The 20,235-nt window shown below is 41.3% G+C and overlaps 1 protein-coding gene across 1 annotated transcript in view; it reads left to right on the top strand.

Moving 5' to 3' along the window:
- SYNE1 (spectrin repeat containing nuclear envelope protein 1) overlaps positions 1 to 20,235 on the top strand; it is a 459,183-nt gene that overhangs the window by 268,728 nt on the left and 170,220 nt on the right. Inside the window, exons 72-81 of the mRNA XM_084827854.1 lie at positions 737 to 913; positions 1,636 to 1,782; positions 5,869 to 5,994; positions 7,483 to 7,659; positions 9,653 to 9,918; positions 11,051 to 13,211; positions 14,807 to 15,144; positions 15,998 to 16,142; positions 17,353 to 17,571; positions 18,929 to 19,191. Coding sequence (XP_084683980.1) covers positions 737 to 913; positions 1,636 to 1,782; positions 5,869 to 5,994; positions 7,483 to 7,659; positions 9,653 to 9,918; positions 11,051 to 13,211; positions 14,807 to 15,144; positions 15,998 to 16,142; positions 17,353 to 17,571; positions 18,929 to 19,191 — 4,019 coding nt within the window. The remainder of the gene's footprint in view (positions 1 to 736; positions 914 to 1,635; positions 1,783 to 5,868; positions 5,995 to 7,482; positions 7,660 to 9,652; positions 9,919 to 11,050; positions 13,212 to 14,806; positions 15,145 to 15,997; positions 16,143 to 17,352; positions 17,572 to 18,928; positions 19,192 to 20,235) is intronic.

The following is a 20,235-nucleotide window of genomic DNA, read 5'->3' as shown; positions in this document are numbered from 1 at the left end:
CCTCATTCCTGCTCACGTGGTGAGTTTCACCGTTTTTTATAATGCCTGAAAAGGGCTTAAAGCACACACATTCCTGTGCTCTATTGAGACCCATTAACATTTGAACTGCTTTTACAGTGACTACATCCAGATATAATGGCAACCCATGGTTTGCCATTACATACATGAGTAGTCATGAGCATCAGGCTCACATACTCCCTCCTGTTTTCCCTTCTACATATCGGTGGAGGAGATTAGAAGTTTAGCAGTAAATCATGGTTTGCTGTCACCTCTGGAAGTAGCAAACTATGTTTTGTGCAAACCATAGTTTGCCCACAGACCAGGATTCTAAACCAGGATCAAACTATTTTTAAAATCCTGATCTGTGGGAAAACCATGGTTTGTGCAAAATATAATTTGCTGCATTCAGATGGAATGGCAAATTATGGTTTGCTGTTAACCAGAAGGGGAAGTTTCTAATTTCCTTCTCTCATTAGCAGAGAAAGGGTTATGGAAGGAGTGCATGAGCCTGAGGTTTGCAGCTACTCGTCCATGTAACACCAAACTGTGGTTTGCTGTTATGTCTGAATGCAGTCATTGTCTCTGCTAAAGGACCATATGAACTGAAAATTTATATAGTCCCCCCCCCATAAAACCTCAGGATGTATTTTTAAATAAAATAAGTATATGAGTGAATATTTAGCACTGAAAACATTTTCTCTAATACGTTGTGGCCTTCTGAATGCTGCTGTCTTAGGCAATGATGGAAGAAATTGCTGGATTTGAAGATCGCTTGAACAGCCTTAAAAGCAAGGGAGATTACTTGATCAATGAGTGTACAGAGCACCTTCAAGCAAAATTTAAGCAAAATATAGAAACTCATCTGCAGGGAACAAGGGATAGTTATTCAGCGATATGTAGCACAGCTCAGAGAGTAAGTTTCAATCCACTCATGTTTTAGCAGGTGATATAACAATGCAAAAAGTGCTAGCAAACAGAATACAAAGTAGCACAAAATGAGCACCATATTGGAATGGTTTCATAAAAATATCTGAAGACCAAACATAATCACAGATGGAAAGAAATGAAGAAATCTAGTTTTTCTTATGACCAGCCCCAGTGCAAGCTCTTCTGCCACATGGCCACATGTGCCTCTGCTGCCGCCTCCATCCCACCCCCTTACTGCAGCATCGCATCCCCCACCCTCCCTCCCTTGTGCTTGCCACAAGGGTGGGCAGACTCTCTGGAGAGCTGACAGAAATGCCTGGCCCTAAGGGAGTCCTTCATCAGAGACAGGCGTGGGAGGGGTGTCCCAGGAGATAGCCTGTACAGGCGAGGACTGTACACTGGGGGAGGAGCCAGTGGTGGGCCCTCCCGCTGTGCGATTTGCCACCTCATGGAAGGGCTAGCCCTGCTTATGGTTGTGCTTTAGAACCATTTTAGAAAACAGAACCTTTCAAGCCAGTCTATCCAATAATGTATATTAAGAACAGATTTTTAAATTTTGACTCATTAGTATTGCAAAATTATAGCTTTTTCTGAAGTTCTGCAGCTCAGTTTAATCTGCCAGCCTGTCATCTTGGGCGAGGTTTTTTATTTTCGGTTTTCACTACTAGGATCAGGAATATTAAATGACTCATCCATGCTTTTTTGTAGGTGTACCAGAGTTTGGAGCACCAACTCCAGAAGCATGTTAACCATCAAGACACCCTTCAGCAATGCAAGGTTTGGCTCTCTGCAGTTCAGCCAGAGTTAAAGCCAAGTCCTCGTCCACCTTTTAGCCTGGCAGATGCTGTTAAGCAGGTAAAAATAGTCCACACCTGGAAAGAATCAAATCAACATTTTATTCACATCAACCACAAGCCATTGCCACGTCATACCTAAAACACTACAGAACAGATACAATCAGACTAAAAATTCCGCATAAGAGTTCAACCTGGAATATACTCATAGTGAGGAAATCCAGCTGTATCCTCAGTATGAGATATCACATCCTAATAGTTTAAATGTAATTGTTGTTGTTGTTGTTCAGTCGTTCAGTCGTGTCTGACTCTTCGTGACCCCATGGACCCTAGCATGCCAGGCCTTCCTGTCCTGCGCTCTCTCCCGGAGTGTGCTCAAGTCCATATTCATTGCATACGTGATGCTATCTAGCCATCTCATCCTCTGTCGTCCCCTTCTCCTTTTGCCTTCAGTCTTTCCCAGCATCAGGGTCTTTTCCAGAGAGTTTTCTCTTCGCATTAGGTGGCCAAAATATTTGAGCTTCAGCTTCAGTATCTGTCCTTCCAATGAGCACTCAGGGTTGATTTCCTTTAGGATGGACTGATTTGACCTCCTTGCAGTCCAGGGGACTCGTAAGAGTCTTCTCCAGCACCACAGTTCGAATGCATCAATTCTTCGGCGCTCAGCCTTCCTTATAGTCCAGCTCTCACAGCCATACATTACTACTGGGAGAACCATAGCTTTGATTAGACGGACCTTTGTCGGCAAGGTGATGTCTCTGCTTCTTACTATGCTGTCTAGGTTGGCCATAGCTTTCCTCCCAAGGAGCAAGCGTCTTTTAATTTCATGGCTACAGTCACCGTCTGCGGTGATCTTGGAGCCCAAGAAAATAAAATCTGTCACTGCTGCCATTTCTTCCCCTTCTTTATGCCAGGAAGTGATGGGGCCAGATGCCATGATCTTAGTTTTTTTAATGTTGAGTTTCAAACCAGCTTTTGCACTCTCCTCTTTCACCCTCAACAAGAGGCTCTTGAGATCCTCTTCGCTTTCTGCCATTAGGGTGGTATCGTCTGCATATCGAAAGTTGTTGATAATTCTCCCGGCAATCTTAATTCCAACCTGTGATTCATCCAACCCGGCATTTCTCATGATGTACTCTGCATATAAGTTAAATAAGCAGGGTGACAATATGCAGCCTTGTCGTACTCCTTTCCCAATTTTGAACCACTCGGTTGTTCCATGTCTGGTTCTTACTGTTGCTTCTTGACCCTCGTTCAAGTTTCTCAGGAGACAGGTAAGGTGGTCTGGTACTCCCATCACTTTCAGAATTTGCCACAGTTTGTTGTGATCCACACAATCAAAGGCTTTAGCGTAGTCAATGAAGCAGGAATAGACGTTTTTCTGGAATTCTCTTGCTTTCTCCATGATCCAGCGAACGTTGGCAATTTGATCTCTAGTTCCTCTGCCTCTTCAAAACCCAGCTTGTACTTCCGGTAGTTCTCGGTTCGCATACTGCTGAAGCCTAGCTTGTAGGATTTGGAGCATCACCTTGCTGGCATGTGAAATGAGTGCAATTGTGCGGTAGTTTGAACACTCTTTGGCGTTGCCCTTCTTTGGAATTGGAATGTAAACTGACCTTTTCCAGTCTTGCGGCCATTGTTGAGTGTTCCAAATTTGTTGGCATATTGAATGCAGCACTTTAACAGCATCATCTTTTAGGATTTTAAATAGCTCAGCTGGAAGACTGCCATCTCCGCTAGCTTTGTTGTTAGTAATGCTTCCTAAGGCCCACTTGACTTCACTCTCTAGGATGTCCGGCTCAAGTTCAGTGACCACACTATCATGGCTATCAGGGACATTCAGATCTTTCCTGTATAGTTCTTCTGTGTATTCTTGCCACCTCTTCTTAATCTCATCTGCTTCTGTTAGGTCCCTGCCTTCTTTGTCCTTGATCATGCCCATCTTTGCACAAAACGTTCCCTTGAGATCTCCAATTTTCTTGAAGAGATCTCTAGTCTTTCCCATTCTGTTGTTTTCCTCGATTTCTTTGCATTGTTCATTTAAGAAGGCCTTCTTGTCTCTCCTTGCTATTTTCTGGAACTCTGCATTCAGTTGGATATATCTTCCCCTTTCTCCCTTGCTTTTCGCTTCCCTTCTTTCTTCAGCTACTTGTAAAGCCTCATCAGACAGCCACTTGGCTTTCTTGCATTTCTTTTTCTTTGGGATGGATTGAGTTGCTGCCTCCTGAACAATGTTACGGACCTCCATCCATAGTTCCTCAGGCACTCTGTCTATCAGGTCTAATCCCTGAAATCTATTCCTCACCTCCACTGTATATTCATAAGGGATATGATTTAGGTCATACCTGAATGGTTTAGTGGTTTTCCCTACGTTCTTCAATTTCAGCCGAAATTTTGCAAGAAGCAGCTCATGATCTGAGCCACAGTCAGCTCCAGGTCTTGTTTTGACTGACTGTATAGAGCTTCTCCATCTTTGGCTGCAAAGGACATCATCAATCTGATTTCGATACTGACCATCTGGTGATGTCCATGTGTAGAGTCGCCTCTTGTGCTGTTGGAAAAGAGTGTTTGCTATGATCAGTGTGTTCTCCTGGCAAAACTCTATTAGCTTTTGTCCTGCTTCATTTTGTGCACCAAGGCCATGCCTGCCTGTTATCCCAGTGATTTCTTGACTTCCTACTTTAGCATTCCAATCCCCTATGATGAAGAGGACATCTTTTTTTGGTGTTAGTTCTAGAAGGTGTTGTAGGTCTTCATAGAACCGATCAACCTCAGCTTCTTCGGCCTCAGTGGTTGGGGCATAGACTTGAATTACTGTGATATTGAATGGTTTGCCTTGGATTCGTACTGAGATCATTCTATCGTTTTTAAGATTGTACCCCAGTACTGCTTTTCCCACCCTTTTGTTGACTATGAGTGCTACTCCATTTCTTCTAAGGGATTCTTGCCCACAGTAGTAGATATGATGGTCACCTGAATTAAATTCGCCCATGCCTGCCTGTCCATTTTAGTTTGCTGATTCCCAATATGTCGATGTTCAATCTTGCCATCTCATGTTTGACCACCTCTAGCTTACCTTGATTCATTGATCTGACATTCCAGGTTCCAAAACAATATTGTTCTTTACAGCATCGGATTTTCTTTTCACCACCAGACACATCCACAGCTGAGTGTCCTTTTGGCTTTGGCCCAGCCACTTCACTCTTTCTGGCGCTACTTGGAAATACCTTCTGCTCTTCCCCAGTAGTATATTGGACACCTTCCGACCTGAGGGGCTCATCTTCCGGCGTCATCTCTTTTAGCCTTGTGTTACATTCCATGGGGTTTTCTTGGCAAGGATACTGGAGTGGGTTGCCATTTCCTTCTGCAGTGGACCACATTTTGTGAGAACTCTCTGCCATGACCTGTCCGTCTTGGGTGGCCCTGCACGGCATAGCTTATGGTTTCACTGAGTTACGCAAGCCCTTTCGCCACAACAAGGCAGTGATCCATGAAGGGTTAAATGTAATACTAATTATATAAAAATAATAATAATGTCCCATCTTCCTTGCATTAAAGGGGACTCTTCTTGCAGAGACAGCCCTCAGAAAGCTGCTACTGGAGGTTGTAAGGCTATTAAGACTAGGCTAGATTAAGATATTATGCAGAGAAACCTGACGGTGATGAATCGGTTCAGATGGACAATAATTAGTTTGTCTAGACAGCTAATCCCTCGTTGTTAACTCTACAGTAAGAACCTGAACCCTGTCCTGTCCTGTTGCTTTTCTCTTATGAAGGCAATATGTAGCTCAAACTTTGACTGGATAAATGCCTGGTGGAACTTGTGTAATGCTGACACATAGCTATAGGTCTAGAAGCCTAACAGATATTTCTTTTCCTTAAAAAAGTAAAGGTAATTTGAAATATTAGCATGTCTTAATATACTGAACAAAGCAGATGGATGCATGCATGTTCTGTTGCAGAATTATAACTTCAATTAATATTTATCATACAAAGATTTATAATTATCTATGCGACTTTCTGAATGATTTGATCATTCACACTAATGGCAAAAGTAACCTTAATGATGCTCTCTAATGTTGTCATTCCTCTGGAGTACTGTGGAGATGAAAGCATGCTCATGAAGACCTTTTCTTATTCTCTTTAGGTTAAGCATTTCAGAGCCCTGCAGGAGCAAGCAAGCACCTATTTGGATCTGTTGTGCTCTATGTGTGATTTATCGGACAGTACTGTGAAAAATATAGCAACAGACATCCAACTAACAAAGCAAACGGTATGGGATAAATGGTGGTAGGCCTTCTCTAATCCTTCTTAGAGACGTAATTGTCTTACTTTGTCACAAGGGTCATATTAGGTAATATTAGTCTGAAGAGACAGCTACTAGACATCTATCCGGGAAAGTTTTCTCAGAACGGTATACATTAATAGTATGCCAACGGATACAGTAACACATAGAAGATAATAAGGTTTATGGAGGATAAGTGCTAAATTTGAAGTATGTAAATATTCTTTTAGGAAGTCATGAGTTTGTTTTTCTCCAGAATACTGGAACAATTTGGAGTGAGTTTACAGATTTAATTTGGGCACTGTTCTTCATTACTGCTGCATATACATATATGACATTATGAAATCAAATCCATTAACAGATGCCAGTGGTAAAAATGCAGTTTCAAATATTTTCTGATACCAAAGTCTGCCATGCAACAAAACCACAACTGCATATAAGGAGTCTTAACCATGAATATATTGACTTTTCCATTTCATTGTTAAATTCTGTAGTATGATAAACTATAATGTTAACACATAATAGAATTGTACGCATTTGTGCACATAGATGTAAAAAATACTTAGTTAGATTTTTAAAAAAATTTGAATGCTTTGAAGTATTTCCGTATTAGAGCGTACAGTATTTCAAATCATCTTTGTTGAAAAATAACAAAATTATACACTGAAATGTTTCGGTCATGGCCAAATAACATCTCTGTCAACGGTAAATAAAAAACTTAATTCCTCTATTCAGATTTACTAGGAATGCAGATCATATAAATCCAGGCAATCTATAACCTGCAGTCTAAGCAAACCATTGCTAAGAGAACTTTTTTTGTAAGCCTTTAGAGAGAGAGAGATAATAAGGAAGAAGGAAAGAATATCAAGGAGAATAGCCTCAAGAGATAGTCAGCTTTTGTCATGGTTAAATTTTAAAGGCAACCTGCTGCTTTCTGTGAAGGACGCTTATCACATTTCACGAACGTCATATTCTGTTTTGTTTTACAGTATTCTAGCTTAAGCAAAAGACATTCTACAAGTGTAGCTAAAAAGCAAAAGAATCAATCCATCAAACCAGTCAGATACAAATGTAAGCTTTTCACCATCTCAGATAGAGGACACGTTGGTCACAATTGTTCTTGGAGTGCAGGCAGGACAGTGAAAGCTTTTTAATCCATTTAGAACTACTGTGTCTTTAAACCAGTTTAAATCCTTCTTTTCTTTCAGCACTATAAACTTTGTCCTGTTTCATAAAATTCTTCAATGAGTAGAGGAGTGTTCCTGTGCTCTGGTCATATCTGTTTGGATAATTCACAGGCTTAAGGCATCATCAACACTAGAGACTTATGCAAGCTTCCTTTATCCTCTATCCCTGTGGCCTGTCCCCACTCCCTACTGCAAGAGTCTGCCCTACATAGAGTGGTAGTGTACTTCTAAGACAGCCCATAAATAATTGCATTAAAATGTTCCCATTACCCTCACATATATTTTTCAGATTGAAGATCGGATAATGAACTCTCAGTACCTTGCTCAGGGATGGGAGGAAATAAAGCAAATGAAGGCAGAACTTTGGATATATTTCCAGGATGCAGATCAGCAACTGCAGAATATGAAGAGAAGAGGGGCAGAGCTGGAACTAAACATTGCCCAAAATATGGTTTTGCAGGTGAAGGTAAGGAGTATCTCGAACTGTTTGACTGCTATATATTATTTCTCTTGAATAAGTGCAGGTATGCGGAAAGAATTTGGGGCAGGAGTGACACTTTATCTGTTCATGCTATGCTACTCTAGAGTAGTTGAATGTGTTTTTGTATTTCATGGGGAGTTTCTCAGAGATTAATATCATGGTGCCTTCTTAGTAAATAAGAAATAGCTAGTTCATTGGATATTTCCACATTGTTTACAGAGTAACCATCTAGCACTGATTTCATAGGCTTTTTTTTATATATAAAGGGATAACTTTCAGATGACAAAACAATCAGTTCAGAGGAACACAGCTTTTAGCATAGGGAAGTCAGTGACAGGACAATTTTCTAAAATCTGAACATTTATTCTCTGGTTATTCATGGGCAAAATAGTGTTTGGATCATCCCGATATACCAGCTTGGTGCAATACATAGGAAAACCGGTTGTAAATTTAACCCCACATTTTTTGTGGATCAACTGTCCACTACCTAATTAGCAGTACGCATGACTGCAGCTCACCTCATACTTTGGCTTTTCAGAGAAATCTTACAAAAGTTGAGGGTCCTTCCAATGGTTTTCTGAGACCCCCCCCCATTCATGTTTCCCAGGAAATGGCATACAGAAGCATACTGCCTCTGATACTGGTGGTAATATATAGCTATTATGACTAACACTAACAGCCATTGTTAGCCTTATCCTCTGCTAGGGCTTCATTATACTCATTTATATCAAACTGCACTTGATAGCCCTACAGTTGCAAGTTAAGTTGTGCAGTCCTAATAAAAAAACTTTGCATAGTGAGGGAGAAGGCACTTGTATTATTCTGGTTTGAGATTATGCATGTCTAGAGGAGAAGGAATGACTGATAAACAGCAACCTCTGTATGGCTAGAGTGGAAAAAGGCTGTTTTATACATCTTGTATAAAAGACTGTGTTATACATTTGCTTCCTCACTGCCAAAGTCAGTCCTGTATTTGCTCAAGACAGGATAGTGTTTTCATAACACAACCACATTGGAGTGCTGCTAACTAGTGGTGTCAACAAACTTCAGAACTGGAGGAATTAGAACACTCGCTCCCCAGTTCCAAAATCCCAGGCCCACCATGAGATGAATGGGAGCTGTAGTTTCCATTTGCCTTCCACCAATTCATTGAGCTGGCAGGCCACAGAAACTACAACTCCATACAGCCAAGCAGGAAAGCCAGTCCTTCCTGTCATTGGTCTCCCCTCTCTACCTATGCAGTAGTTAGTTTGCTTGGAAAGGGAGGGGCTGACAGGGGCAGCTGAGGGTGAGCTCCTCTAGGAATGGGCTTGCATTCGTGTCCTCCCATTGGGACGCCTGGTTGAACACTGTGTGAACAGAATGTTGGACTAGAAAGGCCTGATCCAGCACGGCTGCTCTAAGTCATTTTTTAAAAGCAAAGCAGCTTCAGGAGAAAGAATTTAGAGCAGAGGAGCTAAATTCCTCTGCCATAAACTGCCTATCATTTAAAGGGGGTGGGGAGAGTGTTGGCACTCTATTTATGTACAACTTTGTGTAAATTAGAGTTTGCCTCTAAAAAAAAAGCACTGCTGGTAATTCTGCCCAATGCTTTCCAGCAAGCTTCCATCATTTCATTCTTCACAGGACTTGAAGGAAAGAGCATATGGAGAATTATGCCACTCTAGATTATGGAGAACAGGATAAGGAAGAGGCAGTTTCTCTTCTAAGGGCATAAGGAAGAGGGAAAGGGAGATGTTCAATCGCACATCAACTTTCAATATGAATCTGGCAGGAAGATTTGTCATTTCAAACAACTCTTTCCTCTGTTTCCCATGAATTTGTCAAAACAGAAATCTTGACATCTCATGGAAGGGATGAATGCAGATCTTCTTTATGTCTTTGTGATGCAACTTAAGTAAAATGCATTAAACGTTTGCATTTAAATTTTAACAGGAATTCTTTCTTGCTCTTTTCCTTTTTGTATCTCCTCATATAGGAGTTCAGTCAGAAGCTGCAGTCAAAGCAGGTGGGTTTGACCGCTGTGACTGAAAAAGTGAGCAAACTAACTGAAGGACAGGAGTCACCTGAGCACAAGGAAGTAGGACACTTGAGCAACCATTGGCTGGACCTTTGTCTTCAAACCAGCAGTGTACTCCTACATAGGGAAGAGGATCTTCAGAGGACAAAAGATTATCACGATCACCTAAATGTAGTAGAAGTCTTCTTGGAAAAGTTTACACAGGAATGGGACCACTTGGCAAGGTAGAGAAAGTCTGTCTGCTTTTCATGGGTTAAGTCAAGAAAACCAGAAATGGTACTTTGATACATGCATTACAAAGGAGACTGCTTGTCTTTAGAGAAATACAAAAACACACTCCCATGAACATTTGGAACTGCTTTATACTGTTCAGCTGTGTGAGAAAGAGAAAGGCATGAGTAAGCAATCTAAATATGTGTTTCTACTGCTTACATGCACAATAAGGACTACTTCATTCTTTTCTGTGGTTTATATTTTAGAGGAAAAGTGTCCCATAGCATAGACAGTAGTGGCAAAGTTCAGGTTCAGGAACTGGCAACATTTGGTTTGTTTGTTTAAATGAACTGTAATATTGTACCTGTATTATTGTTGAGCACCATTTGGTGGAAAGATGGGATACAAACAAATTATTGAAAAAATAAGGGTTGTGCATAGAGATGGGTGAGCTCCCTCCCTCGCTCTTTTGGCTCACCTTGTAACTTGCTTGAGTTTCCCAAAGATTTACACAGAATTGTCAGAAAATAATGTGATCTTTTGGAGTCTCTTTCAAGGAACTCAAAAAACCCACAAAGCCCAGTCGATGTCAACTCCACCACTCCCACTCACCCATATGCAAGTCTCCAATCCCCCCCGCTCCTCTCCCCTCCCACTTGTGAGCATCCAGTCCACTTTCCACCTACTTGTGAGCTTCCAGTCTCCCAAACTACATTCCACAGCACTCTTTGGATTGAAATCCGGCCTGGAGAAAAAGTTGAGGGACTGCAATACACACCTCATATTTGAGGTGAACGTTATAAATACCAAGGAGTTAAAAAAAACCCTGCAAGCTTCATTTCTATTCATACAGCACTTTGCAGTAAGGCTGGACAGCCATCTGTCGGGGATGCTCTGACTTGGATTCCTGCATTGAGCAGGGGGTTGGACTCGATGGTCTTGTAGGCCCCGTCCAACCCTACTATTCTATGATTCTATGATTCTATAAGAAGTCTTAAGCAACAGTTGCTGTGCAAATGATTTAAAAATTGCTAATGGCACTTAAAGAATGGTTGGAATTTTTATTTTGCTCTGGGAAATCTTGTCCTGTGTTGATGATACTAACTTCTGCATTGTTCTGTTGTTCGTTTATTTCTTTAACAGATCAGATGCTGAAAGTACAGCTACACATCTTGAGGCTTTGAGAAAACTAGCGTTGGCTCTGCAGGAGAGACAATTTGCTCTTGAAGATTTAAAAGAACAGAAGCAGAAGATGACAGAACAGTTAAATCTGGATGACAGAGAGCTAGTAAAAGAGCAGACGGGACACTTTGAGCAGCGCTGGGTTCAGCTAGAGGACCTTATCAAGAGGAAAATACAGCTGTCTGTCACCACATTAGAAGAGCTGAGTATGGTCCAGGCTAAACTTCAGGAATTAATGGAGTGGGCAGAAGAGCAGCAACCTAGCATCTCTGAATCTCTCAAACACAGTCCACCCCCTGAGCTGGCTCAAAACTTCCTCATGGATCACCTCACCATTTGCAGTGAAGTGGAAGCCAAGCAGCTTGTTCTGAAAGGGCTTATAAAGGATGCTGATAGGGTGATGGCTAATTTAGGGCTTAATGAAAGACAAATGCTCCAGAAATGCTTGTCAGATGCCCAAAATCATGTGGATTGCCTTAGTGATCTGGTTGGGCAGAGGAGAAAGCACCTGAATAAGGCATTATCTGAAAGGACTCAGTTCCTTCTGGCAGCCTTTCAGGCAATGAATCAAATTCAACAACATGAGAAAAAAGTAATGTTCCATGAACATATCTGTTTGCTACCAGAAGATGTAAGCAAACAGATCAGGACTTGTAAGAGTACACAAGCCAGCCTAAAGGCCTACCAGAGTGAAATCTCAGGACTGTGGTCACAAGGGAGGGATCTAATGAAGGAAACAACAGAACAAGAAAAGAGTGAGGTGTTAGATAAACTGCAAGAGCTACAGAATATGTATGATGCTATTTTACAAAAATGTAGCCAGCGACTTATAGAACTTGAAAAACATATGGTTTCTAGGAAATATTTCAAGGAAGATTTGGATAAAGCATGTCACTGGCTAAAGCAAGCGGATATTGTTTCATTCCCAGAGATCAATTTAATGAATAGCAATTCTGAACTTTACTCCCAACTAGCAAAGTATCAGCAGATTCTTGAGCAGTTTCCTGAATATGAAAACCTTCTGCTGATACTGCAAAGAGATGGCCAGGAGATCTTACCATCACTTAATGAAATGGATTGTTCTTATCTTGAGGAAAAACTTGGTGCCTTGCCTCACCAATGTAATGTGATCATTGCGCTGGCTAAAGACAAATACTGTAAAGTCCAAGAAGCAATTTTGGCTCGTAAAGAATATGCATCATTAATTGAACTGACAACAAAGGCTCTGTCTGAATTGGAAGATCAGCTTGTGAACATGCATAAGACTCCTTCTAGCCTTTTAGCCAAAGAAGTTGTGTCACTTCAGCAGGATTACAGCAGTGTTCTAACTGAAGTAATAAACCTTGGTGCTGCAGTAGATGAATTAAACCAGAAGAAGGAAGCATTTCGGAGCACTGGGCAACCATGGCTACCAGAAGAGATGTTGCTGCTCACAACCTTGTATCACAAACTAAAAAGGCAAATAGAACAGAAAGTGAACCAGTTAGAAGATATGATGGAGGCTTATCAGGAGCATGAGAAAATGTGTAAGCAGCTTGAGATGCAACTAAATTCTGTAAAAGAAGAACAAGCAAAAGTAAATGAAGAAACCCTCCCAGCAGAAGAAAAACTGAAAATGTATCATTCCTTGGCTGGCAGTCTGCAAGATGCTGGGATCCTTTTGAAACACCTTGCTGAACATCTTGAGATGCTTTCTTCTCAGCTTGACCCATCTGTGCATGAGGGAGCAAACCATCAAGTACGAACTTGGCAGGAGATGCTGAAGACATTGCATACTGCCATTGGCGATACTGTGATCGAGTGTGAAAACAGGCTGGTACAAAGTATAGATTTCCAGACTGAAATATGTCACTCACTTGACTGGCTGAGGCACATCAAGGCAGAACTGAATGATCCATTGAACATTGATTTAAAGCTGAATAATATTCAAGAAGAGATCCGTAAAGTTCAGATACAGCAGGAAGAAGTACAATCTAGCCTAAGGATAATGAGAGCATTAAGCAATAAAGAAAAAGAGAAGTACATGAAGGCTAAAGAGCTGACACCAGCTGACCTAGAAAACAGCCTCGCTGAACTCTCTGAACTTGATAGTGAAGTCCAAGAAGCAATACACAAGAAGCAGGTCAGTTCATCTTGCATTCGTTTTATTTTTTAACCAATACTGAAAAGAAATACTATTAGGGCGCAATCCTAATGGCTGGCTGGGGCATACGGGGAGCTGTAGGCCTTTTCTCTGTCTAAACATGCATAGGATTGCACCTTTAATGACTTACCTTAGCTCAGTGCATGTGATATAATAACCCTGGCTAATCTGCTGAGGCCAAATGTAGATGCTGCATTGGTGGCATGGCTGTTGCTGTTACCTCAAACAGCACAGATAATGTGAAAGCTTTAAAAAGCATATGTGGAGCACTTTAGCTCTGCACCCGAATTCTAGCTAGCAGAAATGGTAACTCATAACTTAGAGAACTTTAATTTACAGAATAAGAAAAATAAGTGCTAACATATCGAAAAGCTTTTCTTTTCCTCTGAGAGGACAAGCACACCACTGATATGCAGCCAATGTGGCGATCCCAGTCACTGTGTGCCTGAGAACCTTTGGCCCAAGGTTTTTGAGTGACCCAGCTCCTAAAACCATGTAGCCCTAATCTCCTATATTAGTCTGATCTTCCTTGTGCTGTGATGTGCCTGTTACAGTGAATGTGAGTGCAAGGTGCTAAAATAGCCTGGTCTATAAATGAAGTCTATAAGATTTATTTCATGGGAAATATGTTGTAGGACAGCCTTTCCCAACCTTGCGCCCACCCAGGTGTTTTGGACTTCATTTCCCACCGGCCCCAGCCAGCAAAGCCAATAGTCAGGAATCCTGGGAGTTGTAGTCCAAAACATCTGGAGGGCACCAGGTTTGGGAAGGCTGCTGTAGGATAGCAACCTTACTTTTAGGGCATCATGAGTGGCTATTAATTACGTAGCAAAGCTTCCTTTTCACAGAGTTTGTGGAAGAGAAGAAACCTCTCCCTTAAGATCAGGTCTGCATTTGGATGAGAATCCCCATTCTTAAACCCCAGCACAATGTTCTGATGAAAACTGTTTTGAACAGAAGAGGGGTTCAAATAGAAATGGCCGAACTCACCCATGCAATGCGCTGCCCAACCACCCCTGCTGACTGTGTGCGGCAAGCTGCCAGGCAGTCTGCAGGCACCTTGCAAGCAATACGTGTCATCCCGCTCCTCTGCCAAGCCACCATTCTACACAAAATGGTGGCTGGGCCTTTTCCATAAAGGCCAATTTTATGTAAATGGCAGCCATAAAGAGTAAATAGACCATTTACATCTGTAATGTTGCATAAATTGGCTTCTTTATGGCCACCATTTATGTAAAAGACCGAGCCACCATTTCCCACAAAATGGTGGCTCAGCGGAAGAGCAGGGACCACCACACTTGCCCAACTTGGCACGCACCAAGTTGGGCAAGCGTGGGGGTCCTCAGACTGGCATCCAGAAGGCTGAGCTGGCAGGAACCCACCAAGCTCAAGCCCCCAGCCGGATGCTCGTGACATCCCTAGGTTCAAGATCAATGTTCATTCTAGCAGAATTACAATATCCACGTCAGAAATCAAACCTGCTGGATTACCAGTGCATCCCTAATCTTCTGTGTCGGAAGGGGTTTGTTTATGTTTTTTAAGTAATCATATATGTTTTCATTGTTGGCTTTCAGGAAAAATTGACTAAATTATATAGTCTGTGCCAAAGGTACTACCAGGTTGTTCAGATCGCTAGCGACTGGCTTGAAGATGCCCAGGAATTGCTACACTTATCACGAAATGGCCTTGATATGGAGAACTCAGAGGAAAACCTAAGGAACCATATAGAATTTTTTAGCACTGAAAAACAATTCCAAGCCCATTTGGAAGAACTACGGGCACTTGTGTCTGACATGGAGCCATTTATTCAAGCCACAGGAAAAGAGGAGCTGGCACAGAATGTGGAGGCTTTAGATGAGAAGGCTATGGAATCGCAAGAAGAAGCACAATCCCAGAAAGAGTTACTAGAAAGGTACCATTTCAGATTTTGAGAAGTCCTAGTAGATATGAAGTCTAGTAGTAGATGGTTGATATGGGTTGTTGCACAAAATGGCAAGGAAGAATGGAAAGTTGTTCTCTTTTCAGAGAGTTAACAGTTCAGAAAAGGGAAAATGAGTCCATGGTCTTCATCTTTGTTGGCCTGTAAAAAAGAAAAACTAGGTCCCCTCCTAGTTGCATCTCCTTCCAGATTAGCCTTGCAGTCCACTTCTGATATGATCTCTTGAACAAGTCATAGCAGGTTCAAGGAAGCACAGTGCTGCTCCTGGTTGCTAGAGCAACTCCCAGAAATATATCCACAGGCAGATAGGCATTCATCTTCATTGCCAGCTGTACAGATGACTGCTAGATTTGAGCCACTGTTCTATGGGTACAGCCTCCATTTGTATCAAAGAGCTATTTTATCAAAAAGAATAGTAGCTTCATCTGGGTTCTTTTGGCCCATCACAACTTGACTGATTTAATTAAGACTGCAGTCCTATGCATGCCAGTTGCATGAGTAGAAATCCACGCGTGTGACATTTGAATTAACTCAACATTTAGAGCCCAATCCAGTCAAAGTTAACCTCTTCACATGCTGTTTATTTCAATGGGAGAGGTAAGAACATGATTAAATCTTTCCCACTGAAATCTATGGAACATAAATTGTTATAACATAAACATAAATTAACATAAATTAACATAAATTAACTTTGATTGGATCATTTCCTTGGATTTTAATGGGGATATTTGCTAGAAAATTATGAAGTACACATTTTTGTGTAACATATGGTGCTTAGAAATTCCATAACACATGACATTTTGTTAATAATGTTTAATTTTTTAAGGTGTGCTTTCCAGTGGCAAGAATATCAGATAGCAAGGCAGCATGTCATTGACTTGATGAATGAGAATGAGAAGAAATTATCTGAATTTTCTCTATCTAAAGCCACTTCCAATCTTGAAGCAGAAGGAAAATTAATGTCACATAAGGTAATGCTTCAAAATTCCAAAAGTCATATTTTTCCCTTTAAAATCACATACCTTAATTTATCTGTTTTTGTCCAGTGAAGAATAAATTACATTTGACTGTTCTATCAGCAACTTATACGATAGCAACAAGACCCAGCGTTGAGAAAATTTGTGAGAATGATTATACAATGCCATAAATCCCAACAGAGTTTTTAGACAAATGAAAAATTAAGACACCACAAAAATAATAAGTTAAATGTTTCAATGACTTAAAAGAAAATAACTAAAAGGACACCCCCTGAATATCAGAGTAATTTGTGCTGTTCTTAATGTTTACCAATAACCTGCAAGCTAGCTAACAGGTAAGCATGGGGACATTGTTGAAAGAACAAATCTGAGATAGATAAATCCCAAATGGGTTGCACCATTTCATTTTGCTGTGTTCAATGTGCAGCTCTTCCCTATGCTACACAAATCAGGCATTAAGTCCTTGAGTTATACGAATTAGGTATGCTTCATAGATTTTGGTGGCCCCATGAGTAATGTCGAGAATACGCCATGAGAACAGGAATGGCAACTAATGCCACAGTGTCTTTTTTAAAAAGTGTGACCTACATGAAAACTGTTTCACACACATATGACTTACCATGCAGAGCAGCGGCTAGGCAATTTGTTTTCTTGGCAATAGCCACACTGCTAGTGTAGCATGTGAATTGGGCCTTACCTCAATCATGCACATCCCAAAATCACTCTTCCTCATTCTCAGCAGATGCAGCCAGGCAGCATCTTTTCAGCCAGAAGACAGCTAACTGCTCTGTAGCAACTTCAAGACAGTTCATACAAGTCCCCCAGATGGCCTTGGAATGGAATTTATGTGAAGGAGCCTGTATCGGGCTTACATCTGTTTACTGTTAAAACCATATAAGCTTGTGAGATTTAATAGTCTTCAGGATTAGAACTACATATGAAAACCTATTTTATTAGAAGCCTTACCCCCCAAAATGCAGGATAGTTTTGTAATTTTTCAATACAAAAGGCAGTTCATATATCTTAATGCACTGATAACTATAAAGGTTAAATTTACAACTTTTCTATGCATAAATCGTAATCCTGTTTGCAACAAACCATTTTCCAGAAATAATTTATTTCAGCTATGGTATAAAACACAATCTGTGCTAAATGTTCTATGACTTTTTGTAAGAAGGAATACTAATTTCCTTTGCTTTCTCAGTCGCTGGTTTCTATAGTAAACTCTTTCCATGAGAAGATCACTTCACTGGAGGACAAGGCATGCCACCTAGAGAAAATAGGCAATGATGCCAGCAAGGCAACCATAAGTAGATCCATGACAACTGTTTGGCAGCGGTGGACAAGGCTCCGAAGTGTTGCCCAAGAGCAAGAGAGGATTTTGGAAGAATCATTGCAGAAATGGAATATATTTAATAATAAGGTATAAGGATCAAGCTTATTTGGTGTTTGTAAACATTTGCTCTTGGCCATTCTATGCATGCATATTTTGTGTTTATAATGTTACTTGGGTTGTATCCAATGGTGCTTTTGCCCTAGCAGGAAGTCCTTTTACTCACATGTCAGGGCATTCAACAATCTCCCCATACCCGTTTAACGCCCCCTCCAAAGCTGTTCCTTATGGTTGGGGGATCCTTCCGAACAGAAATATGCAGCAGTGAGCTGCAGTAGGAAGGGGGATCATTGCCCTAACTTGTGTGAGTAGGAGCACTTTCCACTAAGGCAAAGCCACCACTGGATACAACCCAAATATTAAATTGAAGGTATAGGAAAAGAAGGAAGAAGTATTTTGCACATACTTGGAAGTACCACTGAGCAAGATGGCTCTACTGAACAAGAGAAATCTTCTTCTGAGCAAACATTCACAGTATTAATGCACATCTTATAGTCACATGGTGATGCATGCCTGTCAGCATTATTCACATTATTCAGCTGCAGTACAAGCTAGGAGGCACTGGGGTAGCTGTGCTACTTAGGTAGTAGATATTTTAAGTTTGAGTCCCGTAGTGTTTATTAAACGAGTTAAAAATAGATAGGCTTACTATAACTTAATGTTTTCCATTTACAGATGTGCAAATGTGAGTTGCACGCTATTGAAGGCTTTAATAGAATGTTTACTATTCGTCTCTTTGCAATCCTCCTGATCATTGAAGGGCACATATTGTCAGATGTCATATTACTATCTCATCCACTCTGTGTTTTTCTTTGGTTCTGTATACTCTCTTTTTAACTTGGAATATCCTACCTGAAGAAAATTAGCCATGATGTTAGAGTCAACAAGATCAAATGTGATGCAGGTCCTTAACACTTTTACTTGGAAGTAAACCCCATTGATTCTTATGGCATTTACTTTTGTTTAGGGTCACATCTTGGATGCCCATGCATCCTTTTCAGCCTACAGAGTGAATGCTGAAGCTAAAGTATTAAAGCTAGATGTACAAACACGAAATAATACTAAACCATCCTGGGCTTTTTCATATATTATGTCTTCTTAGACATATTCCCAAAATGTTTTAACTTACTATGCACCTTAAAAATGTAAAGGCTAAATGTAGCGAGCAAGTGTATCATAAAGGTACACTCATCCGAGGGCCAAGATTACCTGCGGCTCTCGTTGAATACGTTTGGTGGTGGCAACTCCAGGTTTGCTGCTGCTGTGTAATGTGTGGAATTGTTGCATTTCAAGATTTTATTGATATCACTGGCACTTTAACAATTATTATAACAAATGTAAGGAAAACAACAGGTTAAAAAGTGTTTCAAAAATCTCTCATTTTTAGATGCAAAAAGCAACAGACACTCTAGATCATCTGCAAGATCGCCTACCAGATAGCTCAGTAGAAAAGGCCTCAAAAAATGAACTTCTGGATCTTTTGGATTATCACAGTAATTTCATTCTGGAACTGGAACAGCAACTGTCATCTTTGGGTCTGCTCAAGCAGCATGCTTTTAGCATGCTACGGGACATAGAGGTAGCATCTGGCTCCCAAGATCAAATGCCCATCATGCAAGAAATCAAAGCAATGCAAGATAGATGCCACAAGTAAGGAAGTAAAAATGTTTAAGTGAAGCTTTTCGGTTGGATCCATAATCTGCTTTCCATAGATAGCCTTCCATCATCAGAAGACTTCTAATCCAGTGGGCGAAGCAGTGATCTTCATAAATCTTTCTCTCCCCTGCTCCCCCTCCCCTCAAAATCCACTCTAGAGGGTTGGTGGGCCTTCCAAAATGGTGGTACTGGGGGCTTCAGAGACAGGGGAAATAGCAAAGGTTGCCTCCCCGTCTTCATCTGGCAGCAGTGCTCTGAGTGGAACTCCACATAGGAAATGTTCCTGGCTGTGGAAATGAAGCTGGATAGGAATCCATGAAGCTGACTTATAACGGCCCTGTTCAGATGTATATTGGGGAAGAGTTAACCCTGGTGCATGGTGGTTACCACTAATCACTGCGAGTGGTACTGCCACATGTGCAGGTAACCATGTTCTGCAACATGGTTAACTAACCATTCTCTAACCACCCTCCCTCCCGCAGGAACCCGCAGTCCTCCAGATATGTGGCCATGCGACCCAGTGGCATTTGTGCTGTTGGCACTGCCAGCCATTTTGGTGCTCAGCAGCTATTCCTTCTTTGGTCCCTCTTGCCGTGGAGCTCTGTGGCCGCTGTCAATTGATCACAGAGGCTGTTCAGACATCACACTAAGCCATAGTGAAGGCCATTAACCATCTTGTAGCAACTAGCAAGTGGTTAGTGAACATGGTTAGTCTCTGGTTAATGAACCACCATGGTTGGGATAGACACCTGTTCAGACATCATACTAAGCCAACATGGTTAGTTCAGAAATGCTAACCATCATGTCTGAACAGGGCCACTGAGTCAGACCGTTGGTCCATCTAGCCCAGTATTGTCAACACTGACTGGCAGCTGCTCTCCAGGGTTCCAGGTAGGAGTTTTCTCCTAGGAGATTGAAACTGTGTCCTACCACTGAGCTACAGCCCCATGATCCAACCCATTGGCTGGGATCCATAGCTGTGCATCTTGTATGGGGTCCTTATTGCTGAATATAACAATTTTAACCTGTGCCAGTACA

Source organism: Heloderma suspectum, chromosome 1, assembly GCF_057233095.1.
Source record: "Heloderma suspectum isolate Gila_16-S chromosome 1, 16-S_ref, whole genome shotgun sequence".
Classification (NCBI taxonomy): domain Eukaryota; kingdom Metazoa; phylum Chordata; class Lepidosauria; order Squamata; family Helodermatidae; genus Heloderma; species Heloderma suspectum.
The sequence above is the reverse complement of the archived record's forward strand: the minus strand, read 5'-3'. Positions and strand labels throughout refer to the sequence as shown.